General features: G+C 43.6%; 1 protein-coding gene across 5 annotated transcripts in view; it reads right to left on the reverse strand.

Moving 5' to 3' along the window:
• The window catches only part of ENTHD1 (ENTH domain containing 1), a 106,237-nt gene that overhangs the window by 19,643 nt on the left and 60,216 nt on the right, over positions 1 to 26,378 (reverse strand). For all 5 annotated transcript variants that reach the window (XM_045465901.1, XM_045465903.1, XM_045465899.1 and 2 more), the window contains one exon: positions 26,041 to 26,164. In XM_045465901.1, the coding sequence (XP_045321857.1) occupies positions 26,041 to 26,164 (124 nt within the window). The remainder of the gene's footprint in view (positions 1 to 26,040; positions 26,165 to 26,378) is intronic.

Here is a 26,378-nt window from a genome sequence, read left to right on the forward strand (position 1 = left end):
TCTGCAGTAAGGAAAAGGAAAAACAAACCAAAACAAACAAACAAACAAACAAATGCATCACTTCTCCATGCTCTGAGCCTAAGGACAAAAGAGAAGAGCTATGTTGGCGAAGGTACCGAAAATGTTTTTGCTCATTTGGAGACGATGGTGAGACCATTTTTGAAAGGGAACATTGGATTTAATTCCGGGTTAAGAGACTTTGCCTACAGGTAGGAATATTCTGTACTGGTAACTCTTTTTTCAATTTTCAATAATTCCCCTGCCTCGTTTCAGGTACTGTAATCATTGCATATTATTTTATATTCCATTATATGGTGACTCTGATAATGGGTGTTAATTCCAGCCCAGCGATTGCTGTGATCAATTCTCCTGCTGGTCTGACGCACGGTATCCAATTACAGCTCCAAGGCGGAGAGCTGGCAAGCGTGACAAAAGGTGGATGCCAAAATAGGTCTTTCTGGAGCTTAAAAATGTGTAGCCGAAGGAGCTTCTACTTTTGCAATTATTTAATCAAAGGACATAGGATCTGACGATAATAGGTCTATTTTGCTAAGAGGCCACAGTTATAAATTATTAATATAGAGGAGTATTTGAATTGCTCATTAATATATTGGTTTAAAGTAGACAAGCCACTAATTTTAAGGTGGATGTGAAACTTGAATAACATGTTTGACATGAAAATCTTAATACAGTTTTCTTACAGTGTAGCGCGAAACCTCAAATCATCATAATACGTTAGAACAGCTATATTCTCCCTCTGACCCGTGTTAAGTGCGTGCGCACACACAGGTGCAGGCTCTGAAAATTTCACTTCATCATATATCACTGCGTTTAACTGCAGAATACAGTGTACCCAAGTTTTAAAAAGAGATAATATTTTGGAAAGCATGGCTATGAAATACGGCAAGTATATTTACTACTTCTTTCAATATAAATTTGCGATAATGGTTTAACTTCTCATAAGAAAACAAGAGACATGGGCATATCTGAAGGTACTTTTCTTTAAAAGCCTCTGCAATAGACAACCTACAACTTACAGCTTCTCTTTTAAAACAGGCTCAACTCTTTAAATTAAAACAAAAACTTTAAAAAAAAGATTTAGAAGGCAAAATCCTATTATTTCTTAGAGAATACGGTTAATACTATTAGATTCTCTGAAGACATCTATTCTGTAAAACATATCATCAAATGAAATGAACGGATCATTCTTCAAAAATAAAAAAATGAGGGGCGCCTGGGTGGCGCAGTCGGTTAAGCGGCCGACTTCAGCCAGGTCACGATCTCGCGGTCCGTGAGTTCGAGCCCCGCGTCGGGCTCTGGGCTGATGGCTCAGAGCCTGGAGCCTGTTTCCGATTCTGTGTCTCCCTCTCTCTCTGCCCCTCCCCCGTTCATGCTCTGTCTCTCTCTGTCCCAAAAATAAATAAACGTTGAAAAAAAAAATTTTAAAAAAAATAAAAAATAAAAAAAATAAATAAAAAAATGAAAAAAATAAGTAGGATGGCGGAAGACTCTCAGGCCATGAAAACGGGTCATGGCGAATGGATTATAAAATAGGTACGGGGCGCTCATGATTACATTTTATGCCATAGTTACGGTTCCCCCCATAATAAAAATCCAAATTTCCCTTAATAGATAATCATTATGGAAACTGAAGCTGAACAGGTCTTTGGGAAACTAGTGCTCATTACCTAGCTCAGTGTTTCCTGCTGTTTGGGCTAGAGGTTAAATGGAAATTGGCCTCTGGCACACGAGGGTCTCCTCCTCTACGGAGCCCTCTCCAGGCAGGTGCCTGAAGACCTAAGTGTTTGTGACCATCAGACCGATCCATAGAATGCCAATAAAACCCCGCAGGGCACCCGAGGAGAAAAAAAAATGAAAATAAATTGGTCAGAGGCTCAATTCTGACATGAATGAAATACATGAAATGCTCGAAGTGGTACCTGGCCCACAGATACTCTATATAGTTCCTGGCTGTTGTTATGATGGTGCGGTCCGAAGGCGTTCCTGCCATGGCCGTGACTAGAGGCAGACGGGACCCTGGATGTCCCAGGCACTCTCCCTCCCCCCCCCCCAAATTCCTGTATAGGTAGACCACAGGCAGGATGCAGGTTCTCTGAGATCTTAGAGATCTCTGCATCTCTAAGCCCACTGTTCTTAGAAGGTGGTATTTGAGACCAAGAGAACTGGTGTTCTGTGGAAAGATGATGATGAACAACTGTAATTCGCAAACGTTTTCCCTCGTTAGATGCACAGAACAATGAGAAACTTTTACTTCAATGCAGCGTAAAAATCTTGTCTAAGTCTGCAACACAGCAACGCACCTGAGAATATCATTTACGCTGTGAATTCAGACGAAGTATTATTTCTCCTGAAGTAAGGATGCTCTATTTTCCACACTAAGCTGAGAAAAAAAAAAAAAACTCACCTATTAAAACTTCGTATATTATAACATATACGTCCCTTTGGAACACACCTTCCTGAATACCTAAAAGGACACGTGCCATTTCTCTGTCCCCAGGCAGGATCGGAGTGTGGTCCTTGTTCTTAGAGCTCTTCGCTTATATGTTTACAATATGACTTACAGCACTATCCTGTAATTTACCTATTAATGTTTCATTTGCTCTTTTTATTCCAGCACCTTCCACATATTTTCATTTGTTCGTTTACGCGACAAATATTGGGGATGGCGCAGTGCCCGAAAATACAAAAGCCACCAGAATTATCCCAGCAAAACCTGTCACCATTGCAATTCGTCGGAATTACAAAACGCAGAAGACAGATAACCATAGATAACACTTAATCTGTTTAAGGAAATAATACAAGCTTGAAAATATAAGCAAGGAATAAGATTATAAAAACAGACCCAAGCAGAAGATCCAAGTAGAGGTTGTAAAAGTGAAAACTAGAATGGCTGAAATTACAAAAATAGTTGGTTTTTTAAGCAGCAGGTTAACTCTAGCTGAAAAGAAAATTAGGAACTGGAAGATAGGGGCGAAGAAATTATTTAAAAATACGGCACAGAGATCAAAGTAAAAGAAAATCTGGGCGTGAGGGGAGGCAGTATGGCAGATCGAGTGTTCTCCCACTGATGCCATGTCTAGTCAGAGCGCGACCCTCCTTCCGGTCTCTGATGGCCCCCCCCCCCCCCCCCCCCCCCCGCCGCCACCGCATGTCAGCCATGCTGAATCCCTCAAAAGAGTCCCCCCACACACCTGGTGCTATCACACCTCTGGGCTTTTGCACTGGCTGCTCTCCCTTCCTGGCCTACTCTTCTTCTCATCTGGAGGTTGAATTTGATCTACTGATGGGACAAAGCTCCCTCCTCCGAGCTCCGCTCTATTCAGCGTCAGAACAGAGGAAGGGCAATACGAGACAAGTGTCTATCTCTTCCTCATCTGGCCGCTGTTGTGATCGCGTCTCTCTTGGCCGCTGCCGTTGCTTTGGCTAACGTGGCCATCCCCGGCCGCTCTACAGCAGGCACCCGAATGCTGGTTCTCTTGTAAAGTGAATATGAGAGGCTCTTCAGTGCACCCTGGGGAGCCCCCTAAGCACACCATTCCCTAACGCAGGACATCCAGGTCTGGTTCAACTTACTCGAACCACCTCCCTGCTGCGCCCTCCCTACCGGGACTTTCGGTGTTTGCATCTAGCGCCTTGGGCCTGGAACACATCTGACTCCCCCGGGGCCCCTGCTCCTCTCCTCTCCCGGGTGACTGACTGCTACTGTAGAGAGTTCACAACTGTTAAGTTCATGGTCTCCACACCCCCCGGGTCCTCAGGAGTGTCCAGGAATCCTTTCTGCGTGTCCTTTCTCTCCCATTCCTCTCGGAGACAACTCCAAACTTTCCCTGCTCTCCTCAAAGCTCCCTTGTCAACTAGACCTTTCTCTTATTTTTAGCAGATGACCTTCTCCCCTCTTTGTCAAGATTAAGAGAGGTTTTTCAACTGGTTTGTTTCAGCTTCTCTCCCTCTCTTCAGCCAACTGAACCACAATCCACAACCGTTCCTTACACCCTTCCCTTTGGTCTCGAGGGTCTGAGACCCTTCTTATGCCTACTCAGGCCGGTCCTGCCATCTGTGTCACCGAAACACCCACTCAAGTGGAACCTAGTCTCCTTTGTTTTAAATATTTCTCTGGGCCTTTCTGCTAGTGTCTCTCTGTCTTGCTCCCCGCAGCCAACGACACTGAAAAACAAATTTATTTTCTCCCTCTGAATTAATTTCCCTCTTTCCTGTTCAACTCCTCAAAACACCACAGTCCGGCTTCCATTCCTACTTCTTGACTGATGCTGTCCTGTCTGAGGACCACTGGCCTTTTCCACTGCTAATTCCAATTTCCAGTCCTAGGTCACAGGACATCCCTGTGTCATTGAAGATTGGTTAGTCTCTCCCCACTCTGCACCCCTGGGAGTGGTAACGGTGCACAGGACCAGGACCAGCAGCGGAGGTGACCAGTTTCTGGATATACTCTAAACCAGAGCTGCTATGAAAGGAAGCTCGGGGGTGACGCCAAGGTTTGCGGGGATGACGCATCTCTATTCCGGCTGCCTGTTCGTGACACCGTCCTCTTTGCCATTCTACAGGTTCATTCTAATACGTGAGTTTGCAAGTGTCTGTAGTTCTTTATCCTATTTGGTATATATTATGCTCCCCGTATCTTTAAATTCATGCCTTTCATCAGTTCTGGAAAAATGATCTCCTATTATCTCATCAAAGAGTGCCTCCCACTGGCTGTACGAAACTTCCCGACTTGCCATTTGTGCCTCAGCTTAAAAAAAAATACTTTCCATCTTCTTGGCCTCCTTGCAGCATTCTGGGGAATTTCTTCTGCTACACATTCCAAGTCACTACTTCTCACTTCGGTTTGATCAAATCTGGTGTTTAATCCATCCACATCCACTGAATTTTTACTTTCAAACAAGTTTATTTTTCCTTTCCAAAAGTTTTATTTGGTTATTTTTCAAATGTGTCTAGTCATCCGTCCCTTACTGATTCCATCTTTTTTTCTCCTTTAAACATTTCATACTCAGATAATATTCTATCGCCAATAGTTCAAATCTGAAATCCTCAGAGGCTAAACCTGCTGTCTGCATCTTTGTAGACTCAGTCATGAAGGCTTATTCTCTTGTGTTTCCGGCGATCACTGATTGTGACATCAGGTTGAGGTTAATCTGTAAGAGTCTTGGGTCTCAGTGGGGCCTCCAGAAAGGATCTGTATTTTTGTCACACCTAAAGCCAGTGCAGCCCCCTTGAATGCTCCACTTAAAGCCAAGTTTGAGGCTCTGCTTCATCCCTGCTGTGGGCTCCAGCCTGCGGTCTCTGATCTCTGATCGTGATGATGTCAGCATTCGCCTTCGGGGGAAACCTGCCTTTGGAGTCCTTCACACCCACAGCTCCCTGCTCCAATCAGGTTCCAGCTCTTGGGTTTAGACACGTGGGGTTTGTTCCGGTCTGCCCTCGAGATTTCCCTTAGTTCCCACGAACCCAACAATGTATTAAAAGGTAGCTTTTATCCAGAATCTAGGTTGGAGGCTCTTCAGAGTATCTAGTCCACCACACTACTGAAAATGTAAGAAGTCAGGAGTATAGTTTTTATCCCATAGATGATGAAAAGCCACTAAAGGCTGTTTTGAAGATTTGTGTGTTATACAGAGCTCTGTGGAGATTATGTGGCAGACAGGAGAGAGGCTCGGGCCAAAAGATCAGCGACAAAGGTGTCCTAATAGTGCAGGTGACAGATGACAAGAGCCCACAAACTAGGGACAGAGATGACAGTTAAGATAAGATCATCATAATTTAGTGATTGAATATTTCTAAATAATTAAGCTTTTTCCAAGTTTGTAGGTAGCAGAGGACTGGTAGCTATCATTATCAAAGTATTAAGGACTCCTTTCTGGGTTTTTCTTCTCTAAGTCAAATGAATCAAATACCTCCAAGGAAGCAAAACGCCCTTTTCATCTATATTTATTCAAAGCATTTGACCTTGGCAGGAGCCACACTAAGCTTTCGAGATTTGTAACTGCTGTAGCCCTTTGCTTGGCTTGTCTCAAGGCCATACTGCGTGCTGATCCAAAGTATAAAAGACACCTGCCACAAACCCTGACTTCCAGAATATCTTGGTAGTGCAGTAGTGTTGTCGTCCCTTTCCCATCCCCCCACCACACTAGCACAAGCACGTGCCTGTGCGCGCGCGCGCGCGCGCACACACACACACACACACACATACACACATCTTCCAAGAGGGAAACAAAGGACATTTACAGGAGTCTAATCAACCCACCAGAAACCAGGTCATTCATTGTCTACTTCACCCAGTCCTCTAAAGCATCCACACTCCGTTGTAAGGAGGACAGCAATATGAAGAGGAAAAAAAATCAAGCGCCACTGTTTACATTTTGTTCAAACTGCTAACTTCAGGGAAACTTGAAGCTGTGGTTTGAACGTGTTGGGCATGCTGGACTGTCATCAACAACAAGGGTAAAGAGATGAACCGCGAGATTGCTCTCGGGAGGGTATTAAGGGATTGGGCACGTCTGGTGATGACCTACATTTGAGGTTTGTGGTGCCTCTTTTTTTTTTTTTTTTTAATAGTAATGGGATGCTCGGATATCTGATATGCACAGCAGACATACAACCACCATCCAGAAACCACAGTTAGAATTTTTTTTTAAAAAAAATTTTTTTTTTTTCAACGTTTATTTATTTTTGGGACAGAGAGAGACAGAGCATGAACGGGGGAGGGGCAGAGAGAGAGGGAGACACAGAATCGGAAACAGGCTCCAGGCTCTGAGCCATCAGCCCAGAGCCCGACGCGGGGCTCGAACTCACGGACCGCGAGATCGCGACCTGGCTGAAGTCGGACGCCCAACCGACTGCGCCACCCAGGCGCCCCATAGAATTTTTAAAAAATTAGGTGTTTCAAGGAAAGAGAGACTGATTAAAGAAGTAGGAAAAACAATCATCTAAGTTCCAATTTAGTTACTTTAGTGTACTGATATCCAGGATTTCCAGAAGGCAGGGATTTAAATAGATGTCTCATAGGCACCTCAAATGTAACATATCCAAGATGCAGCCCTTAATATCCCCCAACCCGTTCTCTCCCCACCGCCTTTCCCTTCTCACTAAACGACATCACACACTCACTTCCCAAAGGCAGAAAACTAGGAGTCATCCTTGTTCCCAGACTCATCCTCCCTCCAACAACCAGTCGTCAGGAGTCCTGGGGACTGAACTCCAAAATATATCTCAGATCTGCACACTCTTCTCCATAGCCGCTGCCTCCGCTCTCAGTCATGGTCACTCGGACAGTCTACCTAGGTTCTCCATCGATCCTTCTGCTTCTGTCTCCCCCCCATAATGCATTCCCCGACAGTTTCTATTTAAGTAAATAACAAATCAGGTTACAGCATCCCTGTGCTTCAAATGTTCCCACTGTGCTCAGAATTCGGTCTGAAACTCCTCCCTCTGACTACACCGTGGTCCCGGGTGACGTGGCTCCTGTCTGCTTTTCTCTGATCTCCACAAGCACCCCCGTCCCCTCATTTGCTTGCAATTCTAGGAGCAAGCTAACCTTTCCTCCTGCCCCTGAGCCTTTGAACTTGCTGTTCCCTCTGCTTGAAATGATCCTTCCAGGCTGCTTCGTCCTTATTTCACAGCACATCATCTCTGTGTAGGGGCCTTCTCTTGCTACCCTAACTAAAGCTTACACGCTCCCATCGCTTCACCGAAGCTCCTGTTCATTTCCTTAACAGCACGTAGTACAATCTATAATTATACCTTCACCAGAAGTTCCTTGAGGCAGACAGGGCCTGCCATGCTCGCGGCCGTAGCTTCATGCCTACCGCCAGGGTCTGACACATGCTACAAACTCGTTGAATTAAAACCAAATTTCTCAATTTTCCCTTCTAGAATTTGACTACTGTTGAGCAACCAATACCTAGTTGCGAGTAGCTATTTTGGTTTCTGCTTATAAAAAGCTGAACAATCTCTGGGGTTTTGCCCTAATTTAGAGAATTAGCTTACTAAGTTGGGGTCCAGGGAACCTCCAGCTTTACAATCAATAAGAATTACAGCAATACTCCTGATTAGAATTAAGATTAACAGGGGTGCCTGGGTGCTCAGTCGGTTGGGCGTCTGACTCCGGCTCAGGTCATGATCTGACCGTTCGTGTGTTTGAGTCCCGCGTCGGGCTGGGTGCTGACAGATCAGAGCCTGGAGCCTGCTTCGGATTCTGTGTCTCCCTCTCTCTCTGCACCTCCCCTGCTCGTCTTCGATCTCTCTCTCAAAAATAAACAAACATTAAAAAAAAAAAAAAGATTAACAAATCATGTGGCCTTATTGAACAGAATTCTGTTTCAACAGAGAATCAGCAATATTGAGCATTCCTTGTATGTCTCATTCCATCTTTACCCTGAGGACACCCTGAAGCCTCCACTCTTCTCCTGTCAGCATCTTACCAATTTCGGACTCATCCAGTATTCAGTTCAGTAAAGATGAACAGAGCGCCCACTCTGTGTTAGGCGCCGTGCTAGGAACCGGTGCTAGAGATACAGTACCGGGAGTCAGAGCGTCCCTCCCCACAAATTGAATCCCCAAGGCCCTTCGCCAAGCATAGTCACCTAAACACGAAGCCATGATGCCCAAGAGGGAGTGTCACGATGGGTCAGAGATGAAGACTTAAAAACAAAAGCCAGATAAGCCTGTCGCAGACGGAGTTTGGAGGGAATATTGGTTCAGCCTGTCTCTCCCTCCCTTACCCCTGGAGGCGTCTACCACAGACTAAAGAACCTCTGAGGGAGGAGACGAACGGAAGAGTCAAGAGTTGGATACTGGCAAGGAGGTCTTGTACCCTAAGCCCATGCCGGGCCCGGTCATGGGAGTTGGGGAGGCGAGGGAGAGGCCGGTCATCCACCTATCCAACAAGTAGTTCTCGAGCCCTTATGGTCACCTCGCCACCCTTCTAGGCCCTGAGCATCGGCATCAGCATCAGCATCAGCATCGGCAGTGAAGAGAAGAGAAGAAAATTCTTTCTCTCGTGCTGCTTTCATTCTGAGCACGAAGAGGGTTTCTGCTTGGGCCCCAGGTGGAGCCTGGAACAGCGAGCGACACTTAGAATCCCCCCATCTGTCTTTACCTCCCACCAGCGACACAGGACGGAAGCAGAAGAACGGAAATGCGGGTGGGGGGTGGGGGGCAACCGCCCAGAAGTCCCCACCACACGCGAGAGAGGTGTGGGAAGCATCCAGCGGTGTGTGAGGGTTACAGACTCGGCTGGGGGATCGAGGGAGAGGGAGAGTGGCAGAAGCGAAAGGGCCTCACCATCGGGGCAGCGAGGACGGCGAGTGCACGGCCTAACAACTTAACTCCAGGGCACTGCTATTAAGATGCCTGCGGACACCGGCAGAACGAGACGTGGACAGAGAACGGTGGCTTCCCCTCAGCAGAAGGCAGGGTGAAGAGATGCCCATCCCCAAAGCCGCGAGGCTGAGCTGGTCCCCGAAACTCGGATGCCGTCCTCGAGAAGAGGGAGGAGAAAGGGAAATCCTGAAGCGACCAAGTGTAAGGCAGAGATGGCTGAGAAAATAAAATAACCAAGGTTATCTTTTCTGTCATCGGAGAAATTTAAGATGATTTTCCGGCACACTGGAGGTCACAGCTTGAAAATATCGTGCCGATGGCTCAGGGGTGAATAAGAACCACCTCTGCCTTTGAGGGTCTCTTCCACCTCCCAGATGGCCCTCTGTCTTTCTTCACCAGCTCTTTAAACTCCCCACGAAGAAAGCCACTCAGCTCTCTCTGCCCTCCAGACTTTCCTCCCTCTGAAACTCACTAACCACCTTGAGTAACAGCATCTAGAAACCGGGGAGAAATCATCCGTGCTGCGCCTCTGGGCTCCCGCCACACCAGAGACAGATCCTGGTTTCAGACCAGACTTGAAGCGATATGAGAGGAAAAGCTAAATAAATACTCTCTGGGCCAGCACCAGTGCTCATGCACGAAGTTCCCTCTTGACGTCCTTGAGCATGATCGCAAGTTGTATGTGTTTTGAGCACTTCCTGCTAAAAGCAGGAATAAACAGACTTTCTTTAGCTAATGTTACAGTCAAGTGTCAACTAGGGATGAGGAAAATTCTACAAAATTTCAAATGTTTATTTATTTGACAGGGAGAGAGCGAGCACGCACGTGTACACGTGAGTGGGGGAAGGGCAGAGAGAGAGAGAGAGAGAGAGAATCCTAAGCAGGGTCTGTGCCCCAACATGGGACTCAATCCCACAAACCGTGAGCTCATGACCTGAGCCAAAATCGAGAGTCGGACGCTTAACTGACTGAGCCACCCAGGTGCCCTGAAAATTCCACAAAATTTCAAAAGATGACTCTGATGGTAGTGAACCTCATCAGTGAACTTGGAATACACCCATGGGCGGCTCGTGCTGCCCTTCTTTTACAAAACTACGATAGCTCTTCTCTGAAGACACTTTTGAAGCGTATGCAAAAAATACAGGCAGAGAGCACTGCGAGGAGGACTGTATTCAATTTCGGAGCATTTCAATGACCCTTGTTTAGCCAACAAATATCTAGTGGCCACTTACTATGTGCTAAGCACTGGGTTAGAGGCAGAGAATAAAATGATGAACAAGACACAGACTTCTCTCAAAAAACAAAAAAAAATCATAGTCAGATCGACAGAATAGAATAGAGAGCCCAGAAATAAACCCACGCGTATAATGGTCAATTACTTTACTACAAAGTAGGGGCTCCTGGGTGGCTCAGTCGGTTAAGCATCTAACTCTTGATTTTGGCTCAGGTCACGATCTCACGGTTCGTGAGTTCAAGCCCCATGTTGGGCTTCACGCTGACCGTGCAGAGCCTGCTTGGGATTCTCTGTCTCCCTCTCTCCCTCTCTCTCTCAAAATAAATAAGTAAACTTAAACAATTTTACTATAAAGCAGCCAAGCATATACAGTGGGGAAAGGACAGTCTCTTCAGTATATGGTGCTGGGAAAACTGGACAGCAACGTGCAGAAGAATGAACCTGGACCAGTGTCTCACGCCATACACACACTAACTCAGGATGGCTCAGAGATTTCAATGTAAGACCTGAAACCATGGCACTCCTAAAAGGAAACGTAGGTGGCAAGCTCCGTGACATCAGTCTTGGTGAGGATTTTTTAAATTTGACACTAAAAGCAAAGGCAACAAAAGCAAAAGACAAGAAGTAACAAGTGTTGGTGGAGATGTGGAGAAAAAGGAACCTTGTGCACCGTGAGCGGGAAATTAAATTGGCGACTGCACCGTGGAAAACAGTATGGAAGTTTCTCAAAAAAATTAAAAATGGAACTACTGTATGATTCAGCAATTCCACCTCTAGGTAGTTATCTGAAGAAAATGAAAACACTGATGCGAAAAGATATCTACGCCCCCATGTTCACTGCAACATTATTTACAATAGCTAAGCTCTGGAAGCAACTTAAATGTCCATTGATGGATGAATGGATAAAGATAATGTCTACACACACACATACACACACACACGATTATTCGGCCATAAGAAAGAAGGAAACCTTGCCATTTGCAACCTGGATGGAACTTGAGGGCATTATGCTAAGTGAAATAAGTCAGACAGGGAAAGACAAATACCATATGATCTCACTTATATGTAGAATCTAAAAACCAAAACAAAACCAACAAAACCAGCAAACAAAACAAGCTCATGGATATACAGAACAGATTGGTGGTTGCCAGAGGTAGGGGGTAGGGGGTAGGGAGTGGGCAAAATGGGTGAAGGAGGTTAGTAAGCACAAGCTCTCAGCTCTACAATAAGTCACGAGGATGTAACGTATGGCATGGGGGCTGTTAGTTAATAATGCTGTATTGCATATTTGGAAGTTGCTAACAGAGTCAATCTGAAAGATCATCATCATATTCTCTGCACAAGAAAAAAATTTGTTAACTATGTATGGTGACGGATGTTAACTAGACTTAATGTGGTGATCATTTCGCAATACACACAAATATCGACTCATTATGCTGTACATCTGAAACTGATATAATGTTATACATCAATTACATCTAAATTTTAAACATCATCGTCTAGTTGGTTTGACAGCGGGGAGGAGGCACGGGCAATTGAAACACAGCATCGGCACCGGATCAGCCATGAGAGCCCAAACGAAAATCAACAACCCGTTTCCGGTGTGTCAGGAAAGGCTTCCTGGGAGACGCAACATCTTTGCTCAATCTTCAGGATTCACACAAATGGATTCGCACGCCAGGGGTGGGGCTTCCCGATGGAGGAAGTGGCATATGCAATTCCTAGAGCCAACAAGGTGTCTGGGGCAAGCAGTTCCGCATCCATAGCTAGACCATCGCGTGTGACGGGGGAGGACGGAGGTGACACGTAAAACTGGAGAGGAACCCAGCTTATCTGCCATGCTTCGGTGTCAGGACTCCATCCAAGGGGAGCTTCCCATTTTAGACATGTCTGAAGTCTCTAGTTCCGTTCTGACCTGACTGCTCTCTCTAACTTGCCTCCCCCAATCCTTTCTTTACCCTCCCTCCACAGTCATCTTCTTCAAGCAAGGCTATGGCACGGCCTTGCTTAAAACACTGCAGAGGCTCCTCACGGTTATTCAGGCACAACTGAACTCCCTCAACATAGCTCATCAGGAGACCGGGCACACGTGCCAGTCTTAGTCTGTTCGGGCCGATATAACAAAATGCCACAGACTGGGTAGCTTATCAACAACAGAAACTGATTCCCCACAGTTCTGGGGACTGACATCCAAGACCAGGGTGCCAGCATAGTCAGGCCCCGGTGAAGGCCCTCTTCTCAGCAGCCGATTGCCAACGTCTCACGGTGTACTGACGTGGTGGAGGGGGCGCGGCAGCTCCGTGGGGTCCCTTATAAACCGTGAATTCCGTTCAAGAGGGCCCCACCCTCATGACCTAATCACCTCCCACAGGTCCCACCTCCTAATACCATCACCTTGGGCATTAAGTTTTCAACATATGAATGTGGGGAGGGGGGCACAAACATCCAGACCGTAGCAATGCCACTGTGCCCAAGGAGCTCCAGATTTACACCTGTTACCCTGGCATCACTATCAATCGTGCCCCCTCGCATATCAAAATGTCTTGGTCTGGACAATAAATTACACGGTCACCTTTTTGATACGACTTTGCCTACCTTTCTCACTCCGTCTGTTACCTGTCCCGACATCCACTTAATCCTAAGACCCTGCTAAATTGCTTTCGGTTTTTCGAGCCCACCGAGCTTCCTCTTACCCCACACCCTTGGTCTCTTACACAGTGTTCACTCTGCCTAAGATAGTCTCTTCTTTTCTCCTCACTTGGTCTGGTTCCTTCTGCATAGTGGGCAAAATAGTGTAGTGAGCTCTCTTTCAAACTGGGGGTTGTGACCCTTCAGTAGGTTGTGAAGTCAAATGGTGGGTCACATCCAATATTTAAAAAAAAAAAACCAAAACTGCCTAGAATAAACTGCCTAGAATAAAATAGAATAGATCAGAGCACATCGCCAAAACTATAGTTTTGTGAAACTAGTGTGTGAGTCCATGTGTACTGGGTCACGGCATAAAAGGCATTTCTGCTTGATCAGAGTCGAAAGGTCTGAAACACTCTGGCATAGGTTCTGGCATCAGACACTTTTGGTCTAGATCCTAACTCTGCTCTGTGACCTTAGGCAAGTTACTTAAACTCTCTGTGTGGGTTTTCCTCATCTATCTTGTAAGATGGTATGAAGATAGAATGAATTGAAATGCTCACAAGGATGCTCAGCACACACAAGGTAAGTGTTGGCCATGTTGTCATTACCTATCAGGTTCCAGTTTGGACATCACCTCTCCTAACACCCGAAGTCATGGGTAGATGCCCTCCTGTTTCTCCGTCCTCCCTATCCTAACGTTTACCTCACTTGTCGGGTTGGACTCGATCCCTCGACCGGGAGGTCCGTAAAGGCAGGGATCTTGTCTATCATCGACTATCACACAGTTAGCACCATGGCTGGCACCTGGTAGGTATTTGGGAAATTTTTGTAGCAGGAACAATTTGCTCCTTTTTGGAAAAAGATATACAGCCATTTGTTCCATTCAAATAAAGTCCACTTGGGACTGAGAGCTCAGTCATTCTGATGATGAACCTGTCACCGTACTTTAGATTAAGTCTGATTCTCCTAATTTGGGATGTTGGAGGGGTTATGTGACATATGTATAATACACACACTCGTTAGTAACGTAGGAAAGGATTTAGGCTGGATGGCTTTTTGACCTAAAAATTCCTAAACAATTCAAAAGTCAGCATCTCTTAATCTTTCCTTTCATCATCACAAGGATGAAAAAAATCGGCCACCGTGTGACAAATAAAAGGTGGCATCCTCGAATGTAGTTACATCCTTCCGGTCTTTCAATTATTTAACTGACTTCCACTGCAAATAATGGTGAATTTGCTCTATTCATTCACTTCAATGGAAGCCTTTAATACTTTGATTTATGTCCGTTCTACACGTGTGAATCATGTTTTCCTGTATTTTTGAAGTAAAAAAGAGGAAATGATTAAGTTTAAAAGGTTTTAATTGGATTTCTTAATACTGAGCATATAATGCACAGTTGCCATGTCGACAACCTCTCAAATTTCTATAGTCAGTTCTGTAATTCAAAGCACGCGTTGTAATGCTCTGATGATATAAAGCCTCTTTCGGAAAAATGTGAAAGCATACAGCAACTGCCCTCAAAACAGAAGACACTAGTACAATGCGTCCAATTCATGAGCAACACACAAAACCCGTATGCAACTGCTCAAAAACATCGTATAGACCTAGAAGTGGCAAAGAGCAGAGCCCAGAGTCAGAGCTCTGCTAATGGCGGACTCACTCTGACACCTGTGGGTGGTCTGGGGGACTCCTGTAGCGGACCAGTCTCCTACTGAATCAAATACGTACATGCTTCAGATGATGATTAGTGCTACTGAGGAAACAGAGCAGGGAAGAGGCATAGGGAGCGCCAATGGTGGTGGTGGCATGTCGATTTTTAAGAAAGCGTTCAGGAAAGCCTCCCTAGACTCTAACCTTTCAGCGGGACCAGGAAAAAGGGAGAGAGAGAGAGCGAGACCCAGAGAGTGAGACAGCATCGTATACAGGACTCAGGCATGGCCTTCAGAACAAAGGGCACTTCTCTGACACCCTGTAAAGGAAGCTTCAAGGCTTCACAAGACGGGACTGCTGGGAGGGATGTATCACGTACAACACGCTCAGGCACCTTCTACTTGTCCTGGAGGGCAGTCCCTTCAGCACGGCATTAAAAAAATGTACCGTGATGGGACACCAGCCTCACTGAAGAGCTTGTAGCGGTTGTCATCTTTGGGTGGAGAGGATCACAGGGATGAGGCAGAAGTGACAGGATTGGTGACAAAGAAACACGTGGGTGGACCTCTTAGGATGCATATGCCAAGAGATTCATGCCCCATAGAAATGCCTGCCGGGGGACGGGGAGACTCTCAAAAAGGGGGTGGGCAAGACGCTCTGTTTACTGGCTCTCAATCATCCTCTTTCCCTGGTCACTCCAGTGGCTGTTCAAGAGGCTTTGGCCACGTGGCCGGGATGGAGGCCATGCGTGGGCTCCCCTGACATTAACTCTTCCTGACCAAGGTGACCTGGCTACCCAACTGCTGAATGCTCAAGCTGTCGACATTAGAGGTTCCTGCTACACCCCCAGCGCGGCGCCATTTTCTGGGGAAAACAGCCAGTTACCTGGTATCAGCTTCCCTGTACCGGAACTCTCCGCTCTAAAGGAAGCTGCACTTTGCCTTCATAGGGGGACGCACATATCCGGGTGCAGAGTTGCCTCCCCTGCCTACAGCCCTTCTGGCAGCACCGTGAGTGAACACTGTCATCTCACAAACAACTCTACACAAACCGGAGTCTTAAAAAAGAGCAAATGCTTTTCAACTCTTTTTAGGAGTCTAGCAAAATTTGGTATCAAAACATGACAAAGAGAATATTAGAAAAGATAATCCCGGGTAACTTCACTCCTAGATGTAGAGGTAAAACTCAAACTAAACGTCAGCAAACCAAAGCCCGTGTCTTATCTATGAGATAATAAGTCATGGCCAAATTGAGTTTATTCCAGGAATTCAAGGTTGTCTTAAGATTTGGAAATTAACTCATTTACAAAATTCACAGCTCAAAGGAGAAAAATCTATAACCATTAATATAGACGCTGAAAATGGAGAAAATTCAATATATACTCGTGATAAAACTGTTAACAAATGAGGAATGGAGATCTGCCAAAATACATATAGCCAACCCGTCTTAATGGCAAAATGCTGAAAGAATTCTCTGAAGAGAGAGACCAAGTATAGGAAGCCCATGATCACACTTTCATTCAACAGAGTGGTTCTACCGAGCATGGTGAAGTAAGAAAACAATACTTTGGCATATGGCTTATAAGTAAAGAAAACAATTTTGCCATCATCCACAGAGGGTACAATTTTCAACATAAAAAACCCAGAAGAATCCAGACATAAATCAGGAAAATTGGTAAGAGTTAATTAAGCAAGGTTACTGGTTATAAAGTCAACATACAAAAATTAATTCCACTCATTTTCACCATCAACCATTAGAAAATGCAATTTATAGGGGCACCTGGGTGGCTCAGTCGGTTATGCGTCAAACTTTGGCTCAGGTCACGATCTCACAGTTCACGAGTTCAAGCCCCTCATCAGGCTCTGTGCTGACAGCTCAGATCCTGGAGCCTGCTTCAGATTCCGTGTCTCCCTCTCTCTCTGCCCCTTCCCTGCTCACACTCTGTTTCTCTCCTTCTCAAAAATAAATAAACATAAAAAAATTAAAAAAAGAAAGAAAATGCAATTTATAAAATATCTTTTACAGTAGCAACAAAAATACATAAAGTACCTAGGACTAAATCTAACAAAAGATATAGGAGACCTATATGGGGAAAAAGCATAAAATATATTAAAGAAGACTTAAATGAATAGAATGATGTGATGTTGTAAAGGTGTTACCTCTCCAAATTGATTTAAAGATTCGAGACAGTCAGAGACCTTGGGAACAACCCCCCCCCACCCCCCCCACCCCCCCACCCCCACCCCCACCCCCACCCCCGTGCACCTGAGACACTCTTGGCTGGCTGTTATCACTGTTCTTAAGGAGCAAAGCATCAGCCGAGGAGCAAGTCTAGACGGGTCCAAACTAGTCCAAGGACAAAGGTCACCAAACTTGATCTTTCACCCACTTCCCCCTTATTGTGAGGCTAAAACTCACGCCCAGAGGTGGACACTTAGGTGTCAGAGGAATCATACAATGTGTGAAGCAGCTAACTGTGCCTGCGTGCCCAATTCCCTGTATTGTCCCACCCCTACATGCTTAGATGTCCCACCCCTACATGCTTAGATGTCACTCCTCGTCTGCCTCAGGTCCTTTAAAACTTTCCCTAGCTATTGTTGAGGTCTGGCTCCTTTGTCATGACTGTGTCTCCCTTCAGCTGAAGCTGTTGCCCCAATTAAGCCTGTCTGTGCCTTTGTACTTTGGGTCCAGCCTCATTTCTGCCGTTGCTGGGTCCAAGGACCTGAGTCTGGTAACAGACTGGCAGGGCCAATCGAAACTAATTTTTTTTTCTTCCAAGAACTTGACAAGCTTTTATGTGCGAAAGCGAAGGATTAAAAAGAGACAAAATATTCCTGACGAGGGAGAAGTGCTCAAAAATTATCACAAAGATAGGGTAATTGAAACTATTTGTGGGTGCAAGAGGAGTCACATAACTTCTGGAACAGAATAGAGTCCAGAAACGAATCCATACGAATGGGCAAACTTGCTAAGGATATAAACAGCATGGCAGCTCAGTGGAGAAAAAGCAGAATTTTCAATAAACGATGTGGGGACAGCTGGTTATCCGTTTAGCAGTAAGACTGGACTCACGCTTCAACCACACACAAAACGAACTCCAGCTGCGTTAAAATTTTTTTTTTTTAATTTTTTTTTTTCAACGTTTATTTTTGGGACAGAGAGAGACAGAGCATGAACGGGGGAGGGGCAGAGAGAGAGGGAGACACAGAATCGGAAACAGACTCCAGGCTCTGAGCCATCAGCCCAGAGCCTGACGCGGGGCTCGAACTCACGGACCGCGAGATCGTGACCTGGCTGAAGTCGGACGCTTAACCGACTGCGCCACCCAGGCGCCCCAAAATTTTAATTCTGGAAGGCAAAACTATGATATTTTTAGCCCAAGCAGAAGGAGGCTATACAGTCTTGAGATGAGAAAGAGTTTTTTAAAATAACAAGATACAAAAAGTGCATCCATGAAGACTAAAATTCTACCTCATTAAAATTGAGAACTTCTATTACTCAAAAGACTCTTCACCAAGTGAAAAGACAAGTCACACACTGGGAAGGCATTTACAAAATGAAATGTTTAGCCTCCAGAATAGATCAAGAATTCCTACAAATCAATCAAGAAAAGGACAAACAACCAAATAGAAAAATGGCCAAAAAGACATGAACAGACATTTCACAGATGAGGAAACATGAATGAACCGTACGCATATGAAAATGTGTTCAATTTCACTATCAAAAAACGGTTTTAGAACAAATGAGATACCAATTCCCACCCAATAAGATTGGCAATTTTTCTTTTTCCAAGAATGGCGACCTGAAGGGGTTGGTGAGGACATGGGACAACTAAAACTCTGGAAAACAGCTGGGCATTATCTAGTACACTTGAAGATGCTCATATTGAACCTTCAGCAATTTCACTTCCAAACATATGCCCTAGAGCAACTCTTGTCCACGAGAACCAGGAGGCTTGTATAAGTATGTTCACAGCTGTTCATGTTACAAAAAAAACCTGGCACCGTACTGACCGTAGCAGAGCAGAATGAATACATTCTAATGCGCACACCCAGTAAAATACTGAACAGTATTCGTGAAAACAAATGACAATCCTACACACACGTAGATGAATCTTAAGAACATATTATTGAGTGATAAAAGGAAGTCACAAAAAATAAATTCAAAATGACTCCATTTAATAGGTCAAGTTTAAAATCACGTAAAACTAAGTAATATATTGGGGTGCCTGGCTGGCTCAGTAGCTAGAGCACACGACTCCTGATCTCAGAGTTGCCGAGTTTGAGCCCCATGTTGGTGTAGAGTACTTAAAAATAAAAACTTGGGGGGGGGGGTGGGGGGCGCCTGGGTGGCTTAGTCGGTCAGGCATCTAACTTTGGTTCGGGTCGTGATCTCGCAGTTTGTGGGTAAGAGCCCCGCGTCGGGCTCTGTGCTGACAGCTCAGAGCCTGGAGCTTGCTTCTGATTCTGTGTCTCATTCTCTCTCTGCCCCTCCCCCACTTGTACTCCGTCTCTTTGTGTCTCTCAAAAACAAATACATGTAAAAAAAATTAAAAAAACAAACAAACTGGGGGCGCCCACGTGGCTCAGTGGGTTAAGTGTCCAACTTCGGCTCTGGTCATGATCTTATGGTTCGTGAGTTTGAACCCCACATCAGGCTCTGTGCTGAGAGCTCGGAGCCTGGAGCCTGCTTTAGATTCTGTGTGTGTCTCTCTCTCTGCCCTTCATCCACTTGTGCTCTGTCTCTCTCTCAAAATATAAATAAATAAATAAATAAATAAATAAATAAATAAATAAATAACTTAACACACACACACACACAACTAAGTAACTTACTGTTTATAGCATAAACGTATGTAGTAAAACTATAAAGAAAGCAGAGAATGATGAACACAAAATTCAAATGAGTGGCCACTCAGAGAGTGAAAGAAAGGGGTGGGATCAGTGAAGCTAAGACAGAGAGTTAGGAGGGGTAAATATGCCTACACGCTGCAGGCCAGTGTGAACAGCAGATCACGGTGTGCCCAAGAAGGGGGAAGGCAAGGGAGAAGAGGATGTTGTACAGAATGACTCTCCTTCTTTATTTTTGCCTTTGGGCTGAAGCCACTGAAATTATAACATGGAAATTAGAACCACTTGTTGACAGGATAGTTATGAACTGGACACAATTTATCAACAGAAATTCAGAATAATGTATTTTAGAGTTTGCATAACATTGTGAAACAAATAATAATATAAATAATAAATAGTAACAAAATAAATTATAAGCCTACTTTATTTGAAAGGAGAGAAAGAGGTCATTTCATCATTATTTATAATAACAAAAATAGGGGAATAACCTAAGTTACCCTTAATATAATACTGGTTAAGTAAAATAGAATACATTCATACTATCGCATATTATTACAGTAATTGCAAAAAATTAAACAGACCACGACTGGAAGAATGGATCAACAGAACAGAAAAGAGTTGATAAACAGATACTACTTAGTACAGGTTAAAGAGTCATTTCAAAACAGTGAAGAGAAATAAACGAGTCAATAAATGTTGATACAACTGGCCGCCCACTGACCATATCTAGAACCCATCACAAATCCTTTAAATCCACATAGATTAAAGCATAACTAAAGCAGGGGCACCTGAGTGGCTCAGTCGGTTGAGCAACCGACTCTTGACTCTCAGGGTCATGGGATCGAGCCCCGCGTTGGGCCCTACACTGAGCATGGAGCCTGCTTAAGATTCTCTCTTTCCCTCTGCCCCTCCCCCCGGTTGTGGGCTCTCACTCTCTCAAATTGAAAAAATAAAAGCACTAAAACAAAATTTAAAAATGGGTGAATATACACTATGAACGTGGTGTAGGGAAAGCCTTCTTAAAACACAAAAAAATATATGGTATTTGTCTTTCTCCATTTATTTCACTTTGCGTTATACCCTGTAGGTTCACCCATGTTATTGTAAATGGCAAGATCTCATTCTTTTTTATGGTTGAGTAATATTCTTGTGTGTGTGTGTGTGTGTGTGTGTGTGTGTGTGTGTGTGTCTTATATATTCTTTATCCATTTATCAATGGACCCTTGGGTTGCTTCCATGTCTTGAACATTGTAAATAACACTGCAGTAAACATAGGGGTGTACGTGTCTTTTTGAATTAGTGTTTTTGTCTTCTTTGGGTCAATACCCAGTCGTGGAATTACTAGATTATAATGGTATTTATATTTTTAATTTTTTGAAGAACCTCCATATTGCTTTCCACAGTGGCTACGCTAATTTACATCGCCACCAACAGTGCAATTCTGACAGGTGTAAGGCAATATTTCATTGGGGTTCTGATTTGCATTTCCCTGATGATTACTGATGTTGAGCATCTTTTCATGTGTCTGTTGGCCATCTGTAGGTCTTCTTTAGAAAGTTACACAAAAAAGACAAACGCCATATGATTTAGCTTATGTGTGGAATCTAAGAAATGAAACAAAGGAACAAACGGAGAGAGAAAGAAACAAAAAACAGACTCTTAAATACAGAGACCAGATTGGTGGTTGCCAGAGGAGAGGTGGGGGGATGGAATAGATAAAGGTACAAACTTCTGGTTATAAAATAAATAAGGCACAGAGATGAAAAGCACAGCACAGGACATATAGTCATAAGGTTGTAATAAAGTTGTCTGATGGTCACTATACTTCTCATGGTGAGCACTACTGAGTATTGTACAGAACTGTCTGATCATTACGTTGTACACCTGAAATTTATATAACACTGTATGTTAATTATACTTTAGTAAAAAATAAATTTACAAAAACAAAAAACAAAAGCTCTGAAAGGAAATAATAATACACTTGACTACATAAAACATCAGACTTCTACAAAAACACCAACAAAACACAAATCTTCTGTAAAGAAATCTGAAAGACACTTCATAGCCTAGAAGATGATATTTGCAACATAAATCACAGAAAGGATTAGTAACAGTGTGAAAATTAGTAACGGAAACCCTCACTAAAATGGAGGCCGGAGGTTTCCCTAGGAGAAGCTCTCACGCCCTACCACTCTAGTCAATTGCACACACGACAGAAGAGCAGGACTTGACCTTGAAGGTGCATACTACTGGGAAGAGGAAGAGAGGCTTTCCATATCTCCCTCCCCTCCCAACAACAGCTCAGTCAATGAGAAGCCATTACACTTGGAACTCTCAGTTTACTCCAATGGCCTTTAAGCTTCTAACAGCCTTCCCGACTACTCCTTTTCTCCTTAAGAAGCTGTACCTCTCCTTCATTCCTTGGGCTTGCCTGTATTTTGCCTCAGCTCGTTTGTCCGGAATTGAAATTCTCTTTTTATTCCCGAATAACCCTATCTTTTGCTGGTAAGATAAAGGGCAGTTTTGATTCTTAAGGTCAGCGACCTATATAAAAATGCTACAAAATCATTGAATTTAAATGATCAGCAACACACAAGCCAAAAGAAAAAGACTAAGGATATAAGCATGCAATGCACAGAAGAAGAAATAAAAATATCAAGTTAACACATGGAAATATGCAAATTATACCTACTATGCAATGCAACCTTTTCCAAGCGATAAAAATATAAGACTTGAAAAAAATCAAGTGCTGGTGAGGGTGTGTGTGAATAAGTAATTCTATATACCGCAAGCCAGTGTGAATCGGTATTGATATTTTGAGGGGCTATTTGGCAGCATCAACTAAAATGAAAATGGGTATATATTATGACCCAGGGATTCCATTTCTAGGAATCTATCTACCCTAAATAAACACTCACATATATGCACACAGCTATTCACTGAAGCATCATTTGTAATAGTGTAATATCGAATAGTGAAATAATAGTGAAATATTGTGAAAATAGTGAAATAATAGTGTAATATTGAAATAGTGTAATAGTGAAAAATATAAAATACCAAACTGTCTACCGGCAGGGAAATAAACTGTAACACCCAAGCAATATAGGAGTTAAAAAGAAAGGCCATCTATAGGATGGCCAAGTGATGTTGCTTTAAGACGTTTCAGAAAAATACAGAATAGTCGGAAACAAAATAAAGTCAGTTCTACATACTTTTCAAGGTACATGTATGTGTGCAAATGCACAGAGAAAGGCCTAGAGAGTAACCAACAAATTGATCATAACAGGTAACTCTGGGGAGGGAACTGTGTTGGGGTAAGGGACGGCCAAGGAGGATTTGGACTCTAGCAATATTGTTTGATTTTTTTAAAATAAGAGTATATTCACTTGTTACTTACATAATTAAAAATAAATCAAACTTATAAAATGATACACAACTATAAATTCAAATCTAAGGTTGTAGGCAAAGTCCCACAGGGACACAGTGAAAAGAAAAATTCGTGAGTAGAAAAGATTTTATAGCACTAGTGACCTTTGAGCTGGGCCTGGCTGTCTCAATAGGACTTTGTCAAGCATCCATAATTTGGTGGAGGACCGTGGCAGACTGTATTTTCCAAAGATGACTGTACTAACACACACACCCTCCCATATGCTTTTCTTTCAATATGACATTGACACTTGTCCATGGAGGGGTGGGAGTCTATGTTCCCTCTCCCTTGAACTTGGGCAAGATTTTGTGATTGCTTTGATGAACTGAATGGGAAGGAAGTCTCACAGCATGACTTTTGAGAGTATCCAGCTACTGCCTGGTCCTTTCTTTTACAGGACGCTCACCCTGGGAACCCAGCCACCATGCTGTGAGAAAGCCCAAACTAGCCCATGTGGAGAGACTGCATGAAGAGTCTCACGTGGAGAGAAACTGAGGCCCCCAGCCGACAGTGGGCACCAGCCACCAGACACACGAGTGAACGAGCCTTCAGATGATTCCCATCCCCAGCCTTTGTGTTCTCGGGCCGAGGCCCAAACACACGTCATGAGACAGAGCTAAGTCATCCCCACTGTGCCCTGTCCTAATTCCTGACCCAGAGAATTCCATGAGCAGAATAAATGGTTATTTTATGCCACAAAGTTTCAGAGCAATGTGTTACCCAGCCGAAGTAACTGGAACAAAGACTTTCTAAGGAGAAGAAACTATACAGGTAATAGAATGTCACAGAGCATTGTGAGTATTGGCAGTATTGTGTGATGAGGTTACAGGGGTTGGCTGGGAGCAGGCCATGAAAATCTCGTATGACAGCATAAAAAAATTAAACATGCTATCGGTAGTGGAAAACCACTGAAAGTTTTTAAGCTGAGAAGTGAAACATCTAGATCTGCATTTTAGCAAGATATCTCTGAGATTGGTGTGAAGGAAAGACGGGAGAAGAGAAAGACTCAAAAACAGGAGAAGCTTCTCCATTTAAGACGAGTTCTAACCAAGTAACATGGGGGACTCATCCCTCACTCGACATGTTTTGTGACTTTTTTCCTCTTAAAGGCTTCCTCTGAGCCTCATTTATATTCAATTTCACTTGTATTAAAATGTTGGCGGGGAAAACTTATTTCCACACAAAAACCTGCACATGAATATTTACAGCAGCTTTATTTATTATGATTGCCAAAACTTAGACACAACTAAGACGTTCTTCGGCAGGTGAATGCATAAATACTCTATCATATCCTATTCAGCACTAAGAAGAAATGGGCTATCAAGCCATGAAAAGACACAGAGGAGCTTAAAATACATGTTACTGAATAAAAGAAGTCAGTCTGAAAACGCTATCCTGTATGATTCCAACTATATGACTTTCTGGAAAAGGCAAAATTGTGGAGACAAAGTATCGGGTGTTAGGAGGAAGGGAGAAATGTTCTGTATGATACTAAAATGGTGGATACGTTTCTCAAAACCCATAGAATATACAACACCAAGAGAGAACCCTAATGTAAACTATCGTCTTTGATAATCAAGCATTAATGTATAGTCACTGATTGCAACAAACGTGAGGTGTTGGTAGTGGGAGAAGCTGTGCTTGTTTGGGGGCAGGGGTGTATGGGGAAATCTCTGTACCTTCCATTCAATTTTACTGGGAGCCTAAACCGCTCTAAAAATGAAGTTTAATAAAAAAATGTTGGGCGCGGCGGGGGGGGGGGGCGGATACATGGGAATATTAGATCACAAAAATGTTTCCCTTACTATTCTTTCAAGCTTCTGGATCTGGATCCGTTTACATAAAGGGTATTCTAAGAAGACAGAGCAAGCTGTCTAAAAAATGGTAACCACTTATAACTCATTATCCATGTGAGTCATACCATCCTTGTATTTACAAATATCACCATAACCCACAACTTCGTGTTCTGTGTTTGTTGAAACATCCTCATCATCGTTCTCAGGACCAGTTTTATAAGAAAATTATATAAATGTAAATGTATAAAAGAAATCCACACTAATAACCTACAGGGTTTTTAAAAATATATTTTGGATATTGGGGATACATATAAGGAGAAAACCGAGGTGCGTGGCCCAAAGATGAGGGAGAAGACGAAACTCAGAACGTAAGGAGCCACCTCTGCAATGAGGGAGAAGATGCCTGGATGGATATAAAAGCAAAGACAAATGAGGGGATGAAACATACTAATGAGAACGTTTCATTCTCAACTTGGCAGAAGGTCTTGAGTCCTATTTTTTGAGAAGAGCAAGAGGAAGAATGTATCAAAAATTGAGAGTTTCTGAAAAATAGAGACAGTATGGAGTGGTGCCATGGTGCATCAATCAGGTCTTTCACGGCGGCAGAACCCAGTTGGAATTTGATAGTGTAATTTCTTGGAGGCCAGTCTGTATCCTTTTATACTGTACCCCCTCTAATGTTAATTATTCAAGAGGCGATTAGCCAGTTTGGGGGATCCCATGCATTCTGGCCTAAAGCTTGGTTATCAAAGAGATGTTCACACAAATGAAAAAAGGAACTCAAATTAATTTTCCTGCTTTTTTAAAGCATTCGTAAGAGGTTTGATTGTGGTTACTAATTTTTTGAAATGGTGGGAAAGAAAAGAAAGCAAAATAGAGGAAAAAAAACCCACTGAAACAAACGGCAAAATAAGATTATAGGATTATGTGTGGGCTGAATTCATCCATGCTGGTCCCATCCCCCATTATCAAAGTTAAATTAAAGCCATTATTGCTATATTTCACCAAATAAAATCTGATGAAAAGCAACTCCTTTCCCAGTGTTTCGTATTGATGCTTCTGAGTAAACTTTCTAATTTTTACCCAACTTACCTGCATCGCAGAGGTGACAAACGTCTGCTTGTTCTTCTGATAACCATTTAGTTGATGAGGTAATGGGAGGAGGAATTGTGGGCAAAACTGGATTTGGATCATCCTCATAAAATAACATCAGGTCCTTAGAGAAAATAAGAGAGCACATGAAGTTTGAAAAACATAATTAATCCCCCTGCGTCAATTTGGTAAACCAGATGGACGATTCATGGAGCTACGCTGTGTCTGTATGTGCTAACATAAACCCATTTTAATGGAAAGAACTTAAATATAAGTTATGTATACACTTAGTGTCCACTGAGCGTAGGATGGTTTTCTACCCTTGGAGATCCTCACTC

The sequence above is a fragment of the Leopardus geoffroyi genome, chromosome B4 (assembly GCF_018350155.1).
Source record: "Leopardus geoffroyi isolate Oge1 chromosome B4, O.geoffroyi_Oge1_pat1.0, whole genome shotgun sequence".
NCBI lineage: Eukaryota > Metazoa > Chordata > Mammalia > Carnivora > Felidae > Leopardus > Leopardus geoffroyi.